This window comes from Pangasianodon hypophthalmus, chromosome 20 (genome assembly GCF_027358585.1).
Source record: "Pangasianodon hypophthalmus isolate fPanHyp1 chromosome 20, fPanHyp1.pri, whole genome shotgun sequence".
Taxonomy (NCBI): Eukaryota; Metazoa; Chordata; class Actinopteri; order Siluriformes; family Pangasiidae; genus Pangasianodon; species Pangasianodon hypophthalmus.
In genome coordinates, this window is record NC_069729.1 from 2,669,483 (window position 1) to 2,687,989 (window position 18,507).

Sequence of the window (18,507 nt, forward strand, 5' to 3'; positions counted from 1 at the left end):
AATAGTATAATTGTAAATTATTATTAGTAGTAGTAGTAGTAATTATTAGTAACGAGTATTATTAGATCTACAATAACATTGTAGATCATACTACTAATAACAATCTGTATTATTATTAGTAGTAGTGAGTATTATTAGCAGTTGTAGTATTAGTAGTATTATTTATTACTGTAAATCTGTAATATTACTATTATTAGTACTAGCTGTAGTAATATGAGTATTATTAGTAGTAGTTGTAGTAATAGTAGTATTATTTACTATTGTAAATCTGCATTATTATTATTAGTAGTAGTAGTAGTATTACTGTAAATCTGTAATATTACTATTATTATTTGTTGTAGTAGTAATATGAGTATTATTATTATTAGTAGCAGTAGTATTTACTATTGTAAATCTGTATTATTAGTAGTAGTAGTAGCATTACTGTAAATCTGTAATATGAGTATTATTAGTAGTAATATGATTATTATTAGTAGTAGCAGTAGTATTTACTATTGTAAATCTGTATTATTAGTAGTAGTAGCATTACTGTAAATCTGTAATATGAGTATTATTAGTAGTAATATGAGTATTATTAGTAGTAGCAGTAGTATTTACTATTGTAAATCTGTATTATTAGTAGTAGTAGCATTACTGTAAATCTGTAATATGAGTATTATTAGTAGTAATATGAGTATTATTAGTAGTAGTAGAAGTAATATGAGTGTTAGTAGTATTTATTAGTAGTAGTAGTATTATTGTAAATCTGTAATAGTATAATGATTATTATAATGAACAGTAACAGCAGTATTTGAATTATTTCTCGGCTGATGTTGCTGTGAAACCTGTTTGACATGGACAGTCTCCCCCCCCGTGTGGCTGGATGATGGTATCGCCCACAGACACGACACTTCCCCGTAACTCGTGACGTAACTCTTATTTATTGTTTTTTTTTCCTGTCATGGTATTTAAAATGTCCCTTGTGACTGTGTCCATCCAGGACCGAGTTGCTGTAAGGAGTGTCAGTCCATGTTTAACGTCCTCAACCCTGTCTAAACTTGTATTTACTGGAAGGACGCGCGCGCACCAGCCGCACCCGGAAGTGGCACTGCTCCGTTCCGTGTTGTGTTTCGGCTCGCATGTGGCCTCCGTGGCAGAGCAATAAGAAGGAGAAGAAGAAGAAGAAGGAGCAGGAGGAGGAGGAAGAGAAGAAGAAGAAAAAGAAGAAGGAGACTCTCGGTCTAACATGATCTCAGCACGGACAGCGCCTCACGCTCGGTGTTTCTGGTCAGAAGAGCTTTGGCTCGTGTGTTCGGCTCCAACCTGAGATACACTAACCAGGAGAGAGAGAGAGAGAGAGAGAGAGAGAGATGCGGTCGGCAGTGGAGTACAGTCCGGTCGGTGAGGGGCTCGGGATGCGGGAGTACTGGCTGTACGCGTGCATGCGCAAAATCGCTCTCGTGGCCGCGCATTGTGTCGCTCTGGGCTTCACCGCGCTCATCGGCGTCCTGTCCCGACCCGGAACAAGTGAGTTTATTCCCTCTCTGTTTATAACACCACGAGAAATCAGTCCTGCTCCAGCTTAGTCTGGGGCTGTGCTTCAGTTCCTGAAGTTTCTGTTCATGTATGTGACCTGAGGTCATCCATTAAAACAAATTATATAATAATAATAATAATAATAATAATAATAATAATGCATTTCTGTTTGTTTATATAGTGTTTGTTCGTTTTGGGTCTAAAATCACAATGTTTTACAGATATCTGAATATATAAGTCTGAATAAGTTTGATAAAGCACATTACAGATCTACAAAACAAAATCATTAAAGTAATAATGAAATGTATACAGTACTGTGCAAAAGCCTTAGACACCCTATTATTATTATTATTATTATTATTATTATTATTATTATTTTAATACACATTTTGTTACAGATTTTATTTTTATTTTCTGACTTCTACATTATTGATTCAGTACAAAAACATTTTAGATTCCAAACATTAGTTTTCCAGGACAAAATGAAATGTTCCAGAAAAATGTGTGTGTGTCAGTAAAGAAAGCAGCAGATTCCATAAGAGACACTTTTCAGATAAAAACATAATGAAGGCTGCTGGGTTTCGCTGCAGAAATAAGAAGCGAGTCGACAGTCAAAGTCTCCAGAAGAACTGTGGCTGCTTCTGCAAGATGCTCAGTAACACTTTCAGCTCATTTCCTTATAAAACTGCACACAATGCACCTGAGACTACTGATAAAGCAAAGGATTATCAGATCAAGTACTGACTTTGTTTAGTTTATTACTGTTTACTGCTCTTTATAGGATTTTTTAAAATGTAGAAACATTTAACTTCATTATTTTTGAAGGCATCTTTGCTCTACAGCATTTCTTTGCATGTGCCCAAGACATCTGCACAGTACTTTTTTAGTAATAATAATATTAATAACTATTATTATTATTATTAGTAGTAGTAGTAGTAGTATTTGTTTTGAGTCTAAAATCTACAAGTTTTAAGATTTAAAAGTATTTAATAAAGCATATTACTCATATCTAAACTCATTACGAATCATACAAAGTATATTTAATAAGGTAAAGACTCGAGAACTATGGACAGGACACATTAAAAACATGCATGTTTTTAACCTGACAAACCGTAAACCAGTATTCAGTATTTTATAACCAATCAAAGACTAGTTAAGTCATCAGTTGTACTGGGAACATTTTGCATTTCCCAGTTTGGGTCGTTTCTTCACAGCATGGTGTTTTCCTGTTTCCCGGCCCGTTTTTGTAAATCCCTGCTGGGAAATGAATGGGCTCAGAGTGCAGGGCTGGTCAGAGTGTCTGCACCCACCAAGGGTTCAGGTAGCCCTGAGACTGAGCAGAACATTTGAGTCATCAGCTTTTAACCCAACCCTTCACTCAATCAGCTTAATGAGGTGTGTTTGGGTGTTTTCTCGCCTATCAACGTTCATGCTGTTTGCATAATCAGGATCAATTCAGTTGCTTCTGCAGGTCTGTTTTCTATTTCTAATTCGGTTTTGGATTCACAAATTTGAGTAACTCATTTAAAAACACACACACACACACACACACTCTTGTTGACAGGAGTGTGAGAAATGGTGGGAACGTCCTCACTAAAGACTTTCATTCATTGGTCAGATTTGTGTTGATTTATGACATAAAATCCCACTTAAATCCAGTTCAGTTCCAGGTTGTAATACTACAAATTGTGGAAATGTTAAAAGGGGGGTAAATACTTATGCAAGGCACTGTACATGTTTTTTTTTTTCTTTTTCCTGCTGAAGCTTGCCTGAAGACTACTTCATGCCTTGTCAGAACTGCTTCTGAGAACCATCTAAATTTAACTCCTTAAATCCTGGAATGTTCAGGACAGTAAGAGATTTTTTGCTTTTTGCAGGAGATAAAAAAAAGAAGTAACATGAGGTGAAAGGTGAGTTTAAAACAGGCTTAACCCAACTTGTTACTGAGATATGAGCCGAGCTAGGCATGAAAGTGCAGCGAACAATGCAGAAATAAAGCAGAAATGTGCACAGCATGGCAACTACAGGATGCATTAATAAAGTGTCTGATATTTCCAAGACAGCAGACGTGATTTTTACGATTGGATTTGGACCATCTGCTAAAAGATCACCTGTACCTGGGCCACACTACAACATTTATACAATCCTCAGGGTGAATATATGCGCGATCCCAGATATAACAAAAGATTTCACAACTTTTTGGTCCTCTTTCAGTCATCACATCCCACAAAACAAATCTTTTAGATTATGCTCAGTCCCGAACAATGATCTTGAACCTGGGATCTCAAAGAATTTCTCATGAAGAGGTGTGACGTCAGATAAAAACAAACACAGCATCCCTGTCATTGCTCAGTCTTTCCACACATTTCTTCAGGATCGCGTGTCACACCACATTGCGCAATGTCATGCACAATAATTAGGCTACAATTTCAGATCACATTTTTGTGATCATCGGAGGGCTGGTTCAGCCGCACACTCGGCTCAGTTATCATCTGAGCATCATGAGGTGTTAGGGATCAAGAGAGTAAAATACACAAGCCGACTTAATGTAGCCTATGAATTGAAGAAGTAAAGAAGGAGAATGCAAATCATGATCATCTTCTGTGTTCACTCTAACCTCCAGGTGCACATTTTATTTATTTGCAGGTCTCTTCTCTTGGCACCCGCTCTGCATGTCACTCGGGGTAAGTTCCCGAAAAACACGGCTTTAATCCAAACTAAACATTACACAACAGTTAGTCCTTTGCATCTGAAAAAAAATGCCCTTTTCCTTTTGTTTCCCTTCCTTTTCTCTCTACCAGTCTTTTGCATTGCTCCATTATTTCTGTTCCAGGATTATGAATGTCTAACTGGCGCACGGCCTCAAGGCCAATCGATGAATAATACATCACGCTCCTGAATTATGAATAGTACACGGTGGAACAGTGAGATAATTAGGCTCGCACCTCTCCCCTCGGCATGCCGGCTCCGAGTCTATAGTTACGACTGACTCAGGACGCAGAACACTTTTCCATCGCAGTGACGCGCTGAGCAGCGTGGCGTGACCTTCCTGCTCCTCATCTGTACACAGTCTCCTATTGTACTGTGTGGAGGAATGAGTGCCAATATTAAAACCTCAGTGATGGTGTGGCTTACAGTTTCCCTTCCTAAAGCAATCAACAGAGATGTTAAATTTATGCTTTTTCCAGCTGAAGTTAATTAGACTTGGTGATTACACTGAGTGCGTTTACATTATATATAAGATTTCCTGGATTTTAGCCTAATAATCAGTTGCTTGAGCTGACAGTATACCAATAAAAGCTTCATTCTGTGTATAAGTCTGGATCTAGTGATGGATGCTGGGAGTTTAAGGGGCTAATCTTATAACTTTTCTTTTTCTAATTTCAGTGGAAGACGTGAGTGTAGGTGTGGAACAATGAAACCTCATAAAATTAATTAACCGCTGCACCCCATGGTGGCAAAACAAACTCCTGAATAAATGTTTGCCAGTAAATCAACAGCAAGCAGCCAGAAATTACAATTTTACTACACATCTTTCTTTTTCAGTGGGTTTATTGATGACTCTAAAGGTGCAGTGTTGTGTATTCAGCAAGGGATCTAAAAAGGATTATTGACTAATTGATGTAGACCTATTATCACATCACTACTCCGATTATGGCCCAGTTATCAGATCATTAATTTTGTACATGTAAGCATACTCAGTGTATTGGACCAAAGTCTAGTTTTGATCGTAGTCTTTTCCTGCGTAGTTCTAATCCAAGGCGTGTATTAAATTAGCATATAATTGTCATTGGACAATTGCTGGAGTTTTAAGGGGAAAAAAAAAGAAGTTTCTTCAAATGAGAATCCTAAAAGTTGAATCTCAGAGTGTGACACCACAGCATTCTGTATTTCCCCCTGTTCCAATACACACGATTCAGTGTCATGTATTAGACAAGGAAAAACATGACGAAATGGATGTGTATCTTTCCTTTCCAAGGCTGTACGTTCTGCAGGTACATTCGCATTAGCCAAACATTCAGTGAAACACATTCGTACGATTGAAGTGTTTCGTATCATATTTTAATCAGGGAGGAGGATGGACGGACAGTGTAACCTACGTTCACATGAGCAAGTCACAACGTGACACATGACCAGTCCTTTTTTATTTACGTGTGCGACACAGAGTAGAGATTTCAGCAACAAAGCAACAGCATGGCAAGCGACTTATGAAGTGAGATTTCCTCTATTTTATGCAAATCCAACTGACTGATTGGAATGATTCCTCGGGAACAATGCTATGACACGTTTAGTCTGATGTTTCTTTAGTTTACTCACAACTTTCTAGCTACAGTTAGTTCCCATTTACTCTTTGGGGGAAAAAAAAACTTATAACCATGGTTTCTTCTTATCCTGTCATGTATGGCGAGTCAGTAAATGTGTACAGAGACATTACGAAGACAAATAATCTTGGAAGAGAGTAGCAAAGATCATTTGTGCTTCTGATGAGAGCATGTAGCTAGCTTTGCTAATCTAAAAATAAACAAAAACAACAACAAAAAAACTCAAAATGCTGGGCAGTGCAGGTCTACAAGCGACACGAGTGACATGTTACCTACTAGTGTGAACATGGTGTAAGCTTTGTGGAGTCTGAGGCCAGCCTTCTTGACTATGACTGACAGGCACAGAAGGAGCAGTAAGAACAGATAAGTGTGTGGTATAAAACCCTGTTAAACTCATCTGCTCTTTTCTTTTTCTTTCCCCTCTCAGTTTTGCCTGTGCATGACGGAGGGGATCCTGCTCTTCTCGGGTGAGGGCTCTCCATGCTGCTTAAAGTCCCGGAAAGGGAAGATCCGCACACACTGGTTCCTGCAGGTGCTGCTGCTGCTTTTCGCAGCCATGGGCCTCGGCTTCATGGTGGCCAGTAAGAGGAAGTCGGAGCACCCCCACCTGGAGACATGGCACAGCCTGCTGGGCGTCGGGACGCTGGTGGCTACGGTGCTGCAGGTGGCCTGCGGCATGTGCCTGCTGTTCCCCAAGCTCATCCACACCGTATCCGTGCCCCGGCTGCGGCTCTACCACGCCACCTGCGGCCTCGTGGCCTACCTGCTGGCCACCGTCACCGTCACAGCGGCCTTATTCAGCGACTGGTTCCAGGCCACCGTCAAGGGGCCGATTTGGTACGCCTTCCTGCTCCTGCCTCCGTTCCCTGCTCTGGTGGTGATGAACCAAATCACAAACACCTTCCTGCCTAAGAAGAAGCTAACGACGTGAACCATCATGACAAGCACGAACTAACGCAATATAAAAAAATGGACTTATACTGCTGTTTAGGGTTCCAAAATGATCCTCACACTCTCGTGGTCTTTTTTTTTACGACTTGAGTTCACAAGCTGTGATGCAATGTTGAGCTTTTCCAATATGGTGGGACTCATAGCGGTCAATGCTAAGTGTAATTACAGTGTAATTTTAAATGAACTGAGATTTTTCATAGTAATCCCTGAAGAAAATTGTTATATTCCTAATAATTTCATCTCATTTCCACTATCACTAAGCCTTTACTTCGTGTGTATTAAACACTTAACAACCAGATGCAAGATAACTAAGCTAACACTTAGCTTCAGTCAATCGCTTATGGTTGTCATTCATATTTCGCACAACTCTAGCATGTTAAATCGACATATTTATGTTTTGTTTGAAGACACTATATAAAACTAGCTGCACTTGAAGTGTGACGTATCTCCTGTGAAAACATACTTGCACATTTTTTAAGGTGGTTTTTGTGTGTGTGTGTGTGTGTGTGTGTGTGTGTGTGCGCGCTTAAAGAAATGATACTTCACTTTAATTCGAGAAGTATGTTTCTGGACGGAATAATGTGTGTACATCTGTACTTTAACAGCTGTATTATGCTTCCTCTTAGACGTGTGTCAGTATCTGATATTTATGATAATTTTCCTAACCTTTTATAACGGTATAGCACAGGAAAGAGTTTTAGCTACAAGCTAGACTTAGCAAGAGTTCAAGTTTGTCAAGTTTTCCTAGCTTTTATGGCACTCTCATGTGGTGAACAGGATTGTTTTATCCTCAGTACGTGTGCTGCTGCGTTGAAATTTAGCTATACTGAGAATTTCTGGAGTATTTCTTTAGGAATTTACCAGCTCATCTGAGGTAAATGTTGACCTTACTGACATTTTTAATTGTTTCCAGTCACTCTGCCTTTACACTGTCCATATAAAAACACATGAATTATTACTAATGGTTTTGGTAATAATAATAATAGCTGCCCTTGTGTGGCCTTTAAAATGGTGCCTATCCCCAGTTAGCAATATTTTGAAGCGTATACAATAATAATGTGTGTGTGTCTGTGTGTGTGTGTGTGTGTATATGTAAAAGATAAGGCAAAAAAGGGAAGAACCATGAAATGATGGAAAGTCTGTTACGTGCTAACGGCAATAACAATGCATAAATAGAGGCCTTGTTGTCATGGTTACATTCTATATCTCGTGTATGAATCTGCTTTAGAGAATTCCAGTAGCAGAAAATAACATACATATGTCAACCCATCAGAAACAAGTATTTTATGTGGTCGTGATATTATATACGTGGTATACTGTATAACTGATTGGCAGCTCATTCCTACTCGTGTGTGAGGATGTGCCTTTACTTAGATTTACTCTTGATCCCGCGTACACACAAACCCTTAGCGGTAGAAAAGTGTAATCAAGGAAAAATTAATTTTTCATCAGTCATGTCAGCATCATTGCTGACTTCGGTGCTCAGAACAAGGGTTTGCGCATACTCATGGCCAGGAGTAATTCACACTATACACACGTCCTCAATCAAAAAGAATAACTTGATAAATGACATTATTATTAAATGATGTAGAAAAAGGTCAAAAGGTCACAAAGTTTACGCACAAACCGATGTGTACGCACGGTTGAAAACTGAGACCCCTGAGGTCCTTTGGCCTGTTGAGCTTCACATTACACACTGAAAGGAATCACGGGACAAAAAAAAACCCTGTTGCTCTCAGAGTGAGGATTTTAATTTTGATTTATCGAGTATTTGTTAACTGAGGTTTTGCTCTGAGTTCATTGTGGTTTTAAACTTAAATGCTTGAATAAAGGTCAACTTTGTATTTGATGTATTTGTGTATTTATTCTAAAGGACACTACATTTAAAGCCGATTTCAACTTAATGGGGACGAGAACACTTTTTGGCACAAAGTTTTCCTAAAACTATCGTACCATATTGTTACACTTAGTGAGCAGCTGATCTCTGATGGGTGGATTTAATACACTATACTGCTGTGGTGTTGTTTTATTTCTTTTTGAAGAGCATCTGGAGCACACTCTGGTGATTTCACAATCCTAAAGTCAATTCCATTATGTAATCAGCTCGAGTGGAGTTTGTTTGCTTACCCCTCGGAGGACGAGTCAACACTCGTGTACACTTTAGGATCAGAACTTACACAAAAGGAACTGCAGTGAGAGATTTTAGAGAATATATAATATGTACTTCTAGGCTTAGGGATTAAAGAGTTAAATGGTATAAGATGGCAGTGATTTGGTGGTTTGTATAAATGTACATCAGCAATAAAATACTGTTTCAAAATATAACGTGAATTTATTATTTTTTAAAATCTCGTCTTATGTAGCTAAATAGTCCATCGGTACATTGCAGCTAATGTAATGTTATTACTGTATTCGAGCTAGTTAGAGAGATGATATATCGTTAAAGGTTTACAGGTTCTTTGAAGAACCTCCACAGAAATCTCACAACACAAATTAATCAGCCGTGTGCAAGGGAGCAGGTTTTCCCAACAAGTTTTCCTCTGACACACTAATCCCTTTGTGCTGCATGTAAATGTCAGGAGGAAAAGGCACTAATGGTGTTAACCCTCCAACTTAGCGAAAATGGAGTTGATCAGGGAAGACATTTTCAGCATCTGAAGTTTACTTCTTTAGTTTTATACTGGAGCTACAGTAAAGCTACAGTGTACAGTGCTAAAGTAAACTGCACTTCGAGATCAGACTTGTCCAAATGACACTGTCAGACAAAAAAAAAATACATGGGTACATACTGGGGTAAGAGAAGAATTGTGAAAATTTACTTTTGGCCAAATAGTTCCTTTAATGGTGTGCACTGATTTTTTGATGACATCCTTACAAGGATGATTTTGGACTTAAAGCTGCTATAGTCATTTTCTTTTATTTCTTACTAGTTTAAAAACCTAGTACTGTCACGTCATCTTCTAAACGAGAGAGCTCCAATCTCGACTAATATTGACTAACGCACCTTTAATGTCACCTCTACTGATGTTCGATGTTTAGGTGCTATATGTGTACATCTTCGCTTTGCAGAATAAGAACCATTTCAAATTACATTATTAGGAGTCATTTATGGATTTTATCTCCTTCCCGAAATATGTACACCTTGTGGCTGAATTTCCGTCTGCTTCCTGAATTTAATTTTCGCTTTACAAGAGAAATAAAAATAGTGAAATTGAAATGTCATTATTTTGATACAGCCTTGGTGTCTCTGGGACTAAAAGGAATGTCTAAAAGTAAAGACAGGACACTTGGTGTCCCCAGAGATGTCTAGACAGACAGGGTGAACACACACACACACACACACACACTATGCAATCATTACCACAGCAGCTTTATAAATCAATAATGCCTCATTTTCCTGTGCATATATAACGCCCCTCAGAGACAGTAAGATGATAAGATTAAAACTAAATTACTGGTTGCTGTATATGCAGTCACATAAACATTCGCCGTCTCATCAGTTAGCAATTTAAACATTATATAATGATATAAATCAGTCAACCTGCTCATCAGCAGCAGCCTGAACCATGCTGTTGTCTTTCCATCTGCCATCTGGCCCTCCTTCATCTCATATACGACATGTGGTGCGAACACACACACACACACACACACACACACACACACACACACACACATACAGAACCTCTAATATCCTGAAGAGCTATAGACTTGAATCTGCACCATGAGCTGTGTGTGTTTTCAGGTAATAGCAGATTAATATGCTGTGTTTGTCTATAATATATGGTGTATAATTATATGCTTCAAAAAACATGAACCCTTTAAAGTTTAAATCTGAAACAGAAAGGTGTGTGTGTGTATATGTGTGTATGTGTGTGGGTATGTGTGTGTGTGTTTTGCTAACATATTTGTTCTCCTGTATAAACATGACTCTACTGGTTCTCCTCACAGATCAGCGTGACACGGCCCGTCAGCAAGTCCTCCATATTAACGGCAACGATCCCCGAGTCAGCCGCTGCCTCCCCGCCGTCGCCCAGGGCAACAAACACCTGTTGGGAGCCGGCCAGCTGTGATTGGTCGAGCCCGACGATCTGTGCCGCCCCTTCAGCTGAGGCATCTTCTGTCTGGATCACCTGATTGGGAGAGAAAACTGTATATAATAAAATTATACACAATAAAATGTCCATGACATGCAGTCTCTGCTTGTATTTGGTGCTACATTTGTGAATAAAAACGTAAACTGTATAATCGTCTTTCCTAAGTGAGAGTGCAAAGATGTGGGGAAAAATGATTCACTCCAACCAACTGGATCTGACATTTTTGTCACATTTTTATTCCTTGAGGAAAATGTTGATTTTCTCAGTATTTCCTTTTCAAAAATCAGATTTGCATGCTGCTATGTTTGTGATTTTTTTTATCTCACGAAATCAGCTCAACGGCTTCAACCAATCGTGGTTCAATATAAAGAATGATATTATATACCTCTAATAAATTATTAGCAGTAGCCAAAAATTCAAGCTCACAATTTGCATATTCATAAAACCTTACATTTATTATCAGAGCTAAGGCGTTAAAGTGTTCCTAAATTTTTTTTTTTTTGAAAAAAGAAGAAAAAAAAAAAAACAATTTATGACTTCACCCTGAGCACAAACTGGTGCCTTTACTTAGACTGGTGGGAGGAGTTACCATTTGGGAGGTGGAGCTATGAGCCTGTAGCCCCTCCTCCTGCACAAGCTGCACATGGTTGGTGAGGAAGTGCTGCTGGAACTCGGCTTCGGAGAGGAAGGACAGCGAGCAGACGGCGCAGGCAAACACGGATCCCTGCTGGCTCACGTGTTCGCTCGACATGTGCTGCTGCAACTCCTGCTCGCTGCTCAGAGCACGAGGACAGTACACACACCTCCACACAACAGCATCTGACAGGAACACACAAATCAATGTGTCTACGAGCCAAACGTTTTACGAGAAGCTGGAATGCTTCATCAGATTACACTGCTTACACTACTAACATGGGTAACAAGATCCACCCAGAATGTGCATTAAGAAACACATGAAGTCTTGACATCCAAGTATTAGGCCACAAAAGGTGAGCTTTTGGTATATTTTCTTGTACACCAAGCCTTCAGGGACACCCAGATTTCAATTTTGCCAAAAAAAAAATCCCAGCATCTGTACGATATTTACCTGCCTGTGCCTCCTTTTCACCCTCTTCAGTCACAGTACGAGTTTCTTTAAAAATAATAACAATAATAAAATTGTTATGCATGAAACTGTAATGAACTGAATTACAGACAGGCATTAAGCAGACAGCCCGAGGCACCGGGGTCCTTCCTCACCTGGGTGTTTGGTTATGTTGTGTTTAAACAAGCTGCTCCTGTTGCAGAAGGTCTTGTCGCAGATCTTACAGTGCAGAAGGTGTGAAATCGAGCGACCGCCCTCCGCCGTCACCGCGTCCGGGTGTGTGGTGCGATTGTGGTACCACAACCCTGAGAGAGTCTGATACACACAGAGCAAAGATGCACACAAATATTACTGACTTACATTCATTACAGCCTGACCAGAAGACCTGGTGCAAAGAAACCAATCCAAATGTCGTGCTTTAACAGTGATTAACGCTTGTTCTTTAAGAAAAGAGATTTAAACTATTTCCAAGCGTTCAGACTTGTTCAGACCATGTGGTGAGGTGATTTGCTCGCCTGGTAGGATTTGTGGCAGCTCTGGCAGCTGTAGGGTTTGCTGCCGTCGTGGACGCTCATGTGTTTCTCCAGCTGAGCCGCGGTGTTCAGGATCTTATTGCACTCAGGACACTGGTGCAGCTCTTTAGGGTGAACCTCCTGAATATGTTCTCGAAGCTTCTCCAGACAACTGAAGCTCACTCGACACTTCTGACAGTCGTGCGGGTCTGAGATATCTGTCAGGGAGAGACGGGTTTTAGGTCAGAGTCAGGATTAGTGGAGTGTTTAAAATCATTGCTGTATAGTAGTAAATTATAGATACAGAATGCAATAACTGTGTGTGTGTGTGTGTGCTCACTGTGGAAGGTCTGCAGGTGTACTGAGAGCCCGTTGGCCTGTTTGAATCCTTTCCCACACTCTCTACACACGTACGGTTTGTCTCCTGTGTGTGTGCGCACGTGCCGCGTCAGCTCGATGGACTGCGCAAACGTAGCCGAGCAGTACTGACACGAGTACATCTTACCTGAGACAGGTAGAGACAGGCAGACACGTGTAAAGACAAGTAGAGACATATAGACACAAGTCAGGTATAGACAAGTAGATGAGACATAGGAAGAGACAGGTAGAGGAGACATGGGAAGAGACAGGTAAGGACAGGCAGAGACAGGAAGAGGAGACATGGGAAGAGACAGGTAAGGACAGGTAGAGACAGGTAAAGGAGATAAGGAAAGAGACAGGTAAGGACAGGTAGAGACAGGTAAAGGAGATATGGAAAGAGACAGGTAAGGACAGGTAGAGACAGGTAGAGGAGACATGGGAAGAGACAGGTAAGGACAGGTAGAGACAGGTAGAGGAGACATGGGAAGAGACAGGTAAGGACAGGTAGAGACAGGTAAAAGAGATAAGGAAAGAGACAGGTAAGGACAGGCAGAGACAGGTAAAGGAGATATGGAAAGAGACAGGTAAGGACAGGCAGAGACAGGTAGAGGAGACATGGGAAGAGACAGGTAAGGGCAGGTAGAGGAGACATGGGAAGAGACAGGTAAGGGCAGGTGGAGACAGGTAGAGGAGACATGGGAAGAGACAGGTAAGGGCAGGTAGAGGAGACATGGGAAGAGACAGGTAAGGGCAGGTGGAGACAGGTAGAGGAGACATGGGAAGAGACAGGTAAGGACAGGCAGAGACAGGTAGAGGAGACATGGGAAGAGACAGGTAAGGACAGGACAGTTGTGTTGCATGTTTGGTGTGTACGTGTTGTGTGCTGTTGTACCCTCTGAGTGTTTCTTCTTGGTGTGGTAGGACAGCGCGGCGGCCACGGCGAAGCTCATGTCACAGTGCTTGCAGCGGTACGGTTTCTCCCCTGTGTGCAGCCGCATGTGGTTCTTCAGGGACGAGTTGGCGGCGAACTTGGCGCCGCATTCCTCACACGCGTACGGCCTTTCCTCCAAATGCTCAGTGCGTCTGTGGTACAACAGACCTGCAACACAACAGCAAACTTAAAATATCCGAGTGCACACCTGCTGATCCAGAATCATTTTTTTCACTTATCTCCTTCAGCTATAGGAATGAGCAGCAACTGATTCCAGATCAGTGCTGTGATAACTTACACCAGGTTGTTCTGATGACAATTTAATAGGGAGCTGAAAACGTGAGAGGAGTTGCTTTAAAGGAGCAATCAGTAAAATGTCACACACACTACATACTCGTGAAAATGTGAAATGAAGTGTAATAAACTTTCTTACATTTTATTGTAAACATATATCTTTGCTGTGTTCATGTAAGCTATCTTAGCTATCTTAGCTATCTTCAAATTATAGTAGAGAATGCAGAATCTGTTTTTTTTCTTTAATTTATCGTTGCAGTGTAATATACAGTCTTACGTTTGAGCAAGAATATTTGGAAATTCTATCAAAATTCTGAGAGATACAATTCTATGTACCCGAATATAATTATGATAATATTATAAATAATATATTAAATGTTTAATGCCAGAATTTTCCTTTAACTTTCACATACAGACCAAAACCGTGAGTGTGTGTGCGCTCACCTGAAGGGTGTTTAAATGTTTTTCCACAGATCTCACACGACACTGGCTCTACTTTCTTCCTCTTAACCGGAGGGCCGTTGTGAGTCTCGGCTCGGTGCTGCTGCAGGGCTGTGACTGACGGGAACACGGCGGAGCACTCGGCGCAGCGCTGCACTCTGTCCGGACAGAACGCACACTGCTTCTTGTGCTTTAGCAGACGACACTTGAAGTCGAAGGTCTTGTTGCACCACTGGCAGCTGTAGGACACGACGACACCCTTCCTCCTCCTGTGTGTGTGATCTTCATCCTTCTCCTCTTCCTCCTCCTCTTTCTCTGAGCCTGCCGTCTCCTCATTGTTTTCCACTTCTATTTAAAGGTACAATCAGTGATTTTAGCTGGTACTTATAAAACTTTCCCTTCAAAGCCACACCCCCAAAAACACATAAGTTCAGTCTAGACATTTTGAATGCTAGTGCAAGAGGAGGAGCTTTTGGAAGCAGAGACGTCTCTTTGTTCTGATTCGTTAGATGGTTCTGGTTCACGTCATCATCATCATCATCATCATCATCACAGCCCAATTACAGGTTCTTGAGTGCCACAGAGTGTGAAGTTTCTTTTCTGATCATATATTTTATTAATATTTTACTGATATTCTAATCAGAAGTTTATTGACATTACAAAAACTATTCTTAAATTTTGCTAACCACACCTTTAAGTGTGAAATATACTGTAAACAGTGCAAGTAGGGTTTTTTTAATCTTTGTTAAATTTGTTATAGAGGAAAAAAAATCCCATCTGCAGTTTTTTCTTTGATTAAACACTGGATTAAAGTTATAGCCTACTGTACATTATAAATTATGAAGCCTTACCAACATGTCTGAGCTCCTCGATGAGGACAGAAAGCTGGGGGAAGCTCGCCTGGCTCATGGACAGGAGATGGCAAAGCGGCTGGACGTGCTGCGACTCTCTGCTCAGTACTCGGTCCAAAACCTGCTGCACGGACTCCGTTCCTCCATCAGCACCACGGCAGCTCTGCAGGAACTGACAATTATGCAAGAGGTTCATGTCAAGCTCTAACGCATTCATGTCATATCAGTTAATAACAAGTTTCCAATCTGTAAACACTGTATCAAACCCATAATTACATAATTATTCATAATTATAAGTTGTACAGTTTCGGAAAGATGTGTATGACATCATGTTATGAGCAATTGTGACTGAAGCTATAGGGTGTTCCTATTAAAGTAGTTGGAGCAGTACTGAGGGGTTTTGCAGTTTCTTGGTAACATGCATTCTTTTTTTTTTTTTTTTCCCTTATTAATACCAAGAGAGAAAAAAGAGAGACTGGTGACAGAACAACTGTTTATAGCTACTATGTATGACATGTTCTTATTTAATGAATAACAAATTGCTGTGTTATAAAAGAATTAAAACACTTCAGGGTGTGTTGCTATAGGAAAATAATCAGCTTCATGGTATAACTCCACCACTCCATCATTGATTATTTTCCTATTACAGCATGCTCACTTTCTTTATTTCCCCATATATTTTATCATATAGTGAAAATGGAGTCCCATAACGCTGTTTTAACCAGAGAGACTGCTACAGGAAAGAAACTGTTCCGATGTTGTGCTGTTTTTGTAATCGGTGACCTGAAACGCCTTCCTGTTAGCAGTTTTTGGAACAGACTCTGTGCACGGTTTGAGGTGTCAGGCATGATTTTTCCCGCTCGCCTTCGCATTCTGGAGACGTGCAGGTCAGGTAGCGGAGGCAGAGCGCAGCCCACGGTGCTCTGAGCCATCTCGACAAATCTACAGAGAATCTGAGACTAATCTGTTCGATTAGCAGTGTACTTCACACACGCTCACCTCAGTGACGTCTTTATCGTGGTCCAAACCGCCCACGGCTCTTTCCAGGTCAGGGATTTCATTGATTGTTTCCAGAATGAGCTTTTTGTGCTTGAACAAGGCATCCACTCGGGCAACTAGAGACAGAAAAAAACGTAAAACACAGTACAGAGCTGCAGCAAGACTACTGGCAGTGATACGATAGCTCAGTAGGGATTTAGATGTGTTACATTTAGAAGGAATTAGAGTCCTGAGTACTAAGACGCATGTACAGTATGTTCATGTTTGACTTCTCAGTTTGAGGAATAAATCAAATTCTGAAACCATACAAAAGAAAAAAAAAACAAGTCATTATACCAGTGTGTATGAGTTCCTGAGCTTCTGGCTTCGCTCTGATTTCCTGCGTGACGAGTCGGAGCTCCGGGTTGTGAGTCGCGGCCCAGAACAGGAGCCTCCATACCGTCAGAGGCTGAACCGAACCTCCATCCAGAGCAGCTCTGAGCAGCTTCTCCACTTTCCCGTCAGCCTCTTTCTGCAGGACCTAGACACACACACACAAACACACACAACACACACACATGATTTACTTAAGTAGTGAGCAATAGACAGTGTCTTAATTTGGTGGGAGTGACTGCACAGGGATTAAGTAAGTAAGTAAGAGTAAGATATTCCTTTATTTGTCCCGCAGTGGGGAAATTGCATTTAGCAACAGCAGGGGTACAGTACAGAAAGAGTATGCAGACAAGAACAAGGTAGATTAAAAACTATTCTGTACATAAATGGCTTAAATAGTGCTAAAAGCAAAAATCCTAACACAAAACAAAAAAGGGAGAGGGGTATATACACATAAGTACAGGTTGGTTGAGAATAGTGTAGCTTGCCAGTAGTGTGACGGTATTGCACATTAAAATATTGCACACTGATATTGCACATAAATGTGAGTGTAAATACTGCACTGAGAGATTATATAATATTACAGAAGTATAATATAATGCAATAGTTTATTATAAAGTAAGGTAATAGTTTAACAAGTATCTAAGGGAGGTAATTTCAGGTGAAAGATTGGGTGATGTCATATCATCAAGCTTGTGACTGGCTGATCAATTTTAGCAAAATCTGAGCGTTCATGAGACTAGCCCAGACTCTTTTTGTTTGATTATTGTTAGGTTAATGCACAAATTATAAGATATACACTGCATTACACAGCTTTGTAAAATCACAGCAACTGCTAGAGATGTGCAAAAAAGCACATTACTGTCCGAAAAACTTTTTTATCTTTAAATTAGGAAGTGTGTGAAATGTGTGTTACCTCTCTCTGGTCAGACGAGATGCTAGGCCCTTCCTCCAAACTCCGCCTGATGATCTGAGCCTCCAGGTTCAGCGCACACAGTCTGTTCTGGAAAGTTCTCAGCAGCGACACACCAATGCGGTCGTCCATCCTCTTATCTGACAATCACATACAATAAAAAGTGTTAAAGTGAAACAAATAATAATGACTCAGTGTGTGTGTGTGTGTGTGTGTGTGTGTGTGTGAGAGAGAGATATTTCCCACTTTGTCACATTTTGACAGGATACCTGCAGTATTTGTGCTGCTGTCCTCCGCCTCCTTTAGCAGCAGCAGTACAGACGTTTCCTCTATTCCTCTCTCAGTCAGCGTTCTCACCAGCTTCCTCAGCACCTGCTCCTGATTCTGCTCTCCACTGCATTCCAGCAGAACCTGCAACATGGAATTCATCCATAAAATTAATATCTTATAAGTATAATTTTTCCAAATAATTAATAATGCACAGTATCCAATAAACCCTTAAAGAACACTTGAAGACCTTTTTTCTACGAGTGTAGGTTTGGATAAGGTTTTGGATTAAACCCATTCATTTCAACTGAGCAGTCAAACAAGGCAAAAATCTTGTGACGTGCCTCTGGGCCCGTACTCCTTTAGCCGGCTGTGGGGCGGAAATTTGAGGTATTTGTAATGCTAAACACCTGTAGAGAATTATAAAAAGGTTTTTTGGTTAGCCCCTTCTGTTACCCTTTTAGCCTTCTGTTATTTTCAGTTGGTTCTTGTTATTCTTTTGTTATCTTTGTTTTTGTGTATTAGTTAGTTTGGGGATTTACCTATGTTTGCACTGTGTTAATTATGTATTCCTTATTTACGTTGAGGTTCCGAGAGTAAT

General features: G+C 40.4%; 2 protein-coding genes across 5 annotated transcripts in view; one reads left to right on the forward strand and one right to left on the reverse strand.

The window, feature by feature from the left end:
* Positions 1-18,507, reverse strand: part of zbtb40 (zinc finger and BTB domain containing 40) — a 39,220-nt gene that overhangs the window by 16,958 nt on the left and 3,755 nt on the right. For 3 of the 4 annotated variants that reach the window (XM_026935354.3, XM_026935351.3, XM_026935352.3), the window contains exons 6-18: positions 17,909-18,050; positions 17,643-17,779; positions 16,691-16,874; positions 16,355-16,470; positions 15,356-15,527; positions 14,508-14,852; positions 13,731-13,937; positions 12,819-12,983; positions 12,482-12,696; positions 12,122-12,281; positions 11,970-12,014; positions 11,472-11,701; positions 7,271-10,918 (exon numbers count right to left, since the gene is read on the reverse strand). In XM_026935354.3, the coding sequence (XP_026791155.3) occupies positions 10,718-10,918; positions 11,472-11,701; positions 11,970-12,014; positions 12,122-12,281; positions 12,482-12,696; positions 12,819-12,983; positions 13,731-13,937; positions 14,508-14,852; positions 15,356-15,527; positions 16,355-16,470; positions 16,691-16,874; positions 17,643-17,779; positions 17,909-18,050 (2,319 nt within the window). In that variant the 3' untranslated portion in view covers positions 7,271-10,717. Of the gene's footprint in view, positions 1-7,270; positions 10,919-11,471; positions 11,702-11,969; positions 12,015-12,121; positions 12,282-12,481; positions 12,697-12,818; positions 12,984-13,730; positions 13,938-14,507; positions 14,853-15,355; positions 15,528-16,354; positions 16,471-16,690; positions 16,875-17,642; positions 17,780-17,908; positions 18,051-18,507 lie in introns of those variants that run through there. The other variant, XM_053227195.1, reaches the window with a different exon arrangement.
* On the forward strand, positions 720-8,637 carry LOC113539549 (probable transmembrane reductase CYB561D1). Its single transcript, XM_026935358.3, has 3 exons — positions 720-1,506; positions 4,162-4,199; positions 6,265-8,637. The coding sequence occupies exons 1-3, from the start codon at positions 1,350-1,352 to the stop codon at positions 6,766-6,768; spliced, it is 699 nt and encodes a 232-aa protein (XP_026791159.3). The 5' UTR covers positions 720-1,349; the 3' UTR covers positions 6,769-8,637.

Bases quoted from the DNA above. Each gene is read 5' to 3' on its own strand.
- LOC113539549 (XM_026935358.3), top strand. From the start codon at position 1,350: ATGCGGTCGGCAGTGGAGTACAGTCCGGTCGGTGAGGGGCTCGGGATG. The intron at 1,507-4,161 runs GTGAGTTTATTC...ATTTATTTGCAG, and splicing joins CCTGTCCCGACCCGGAACAA to GTCTCTTCTCTTGGCACCCG. The intron at 4,200-6,264 runs GTAAGTTCCCGA...TTCCCCTCTCAG, and splicing joins CGCTCTGCATGTCACTCGGG to TTTTGCCTGTGCATGACGGA.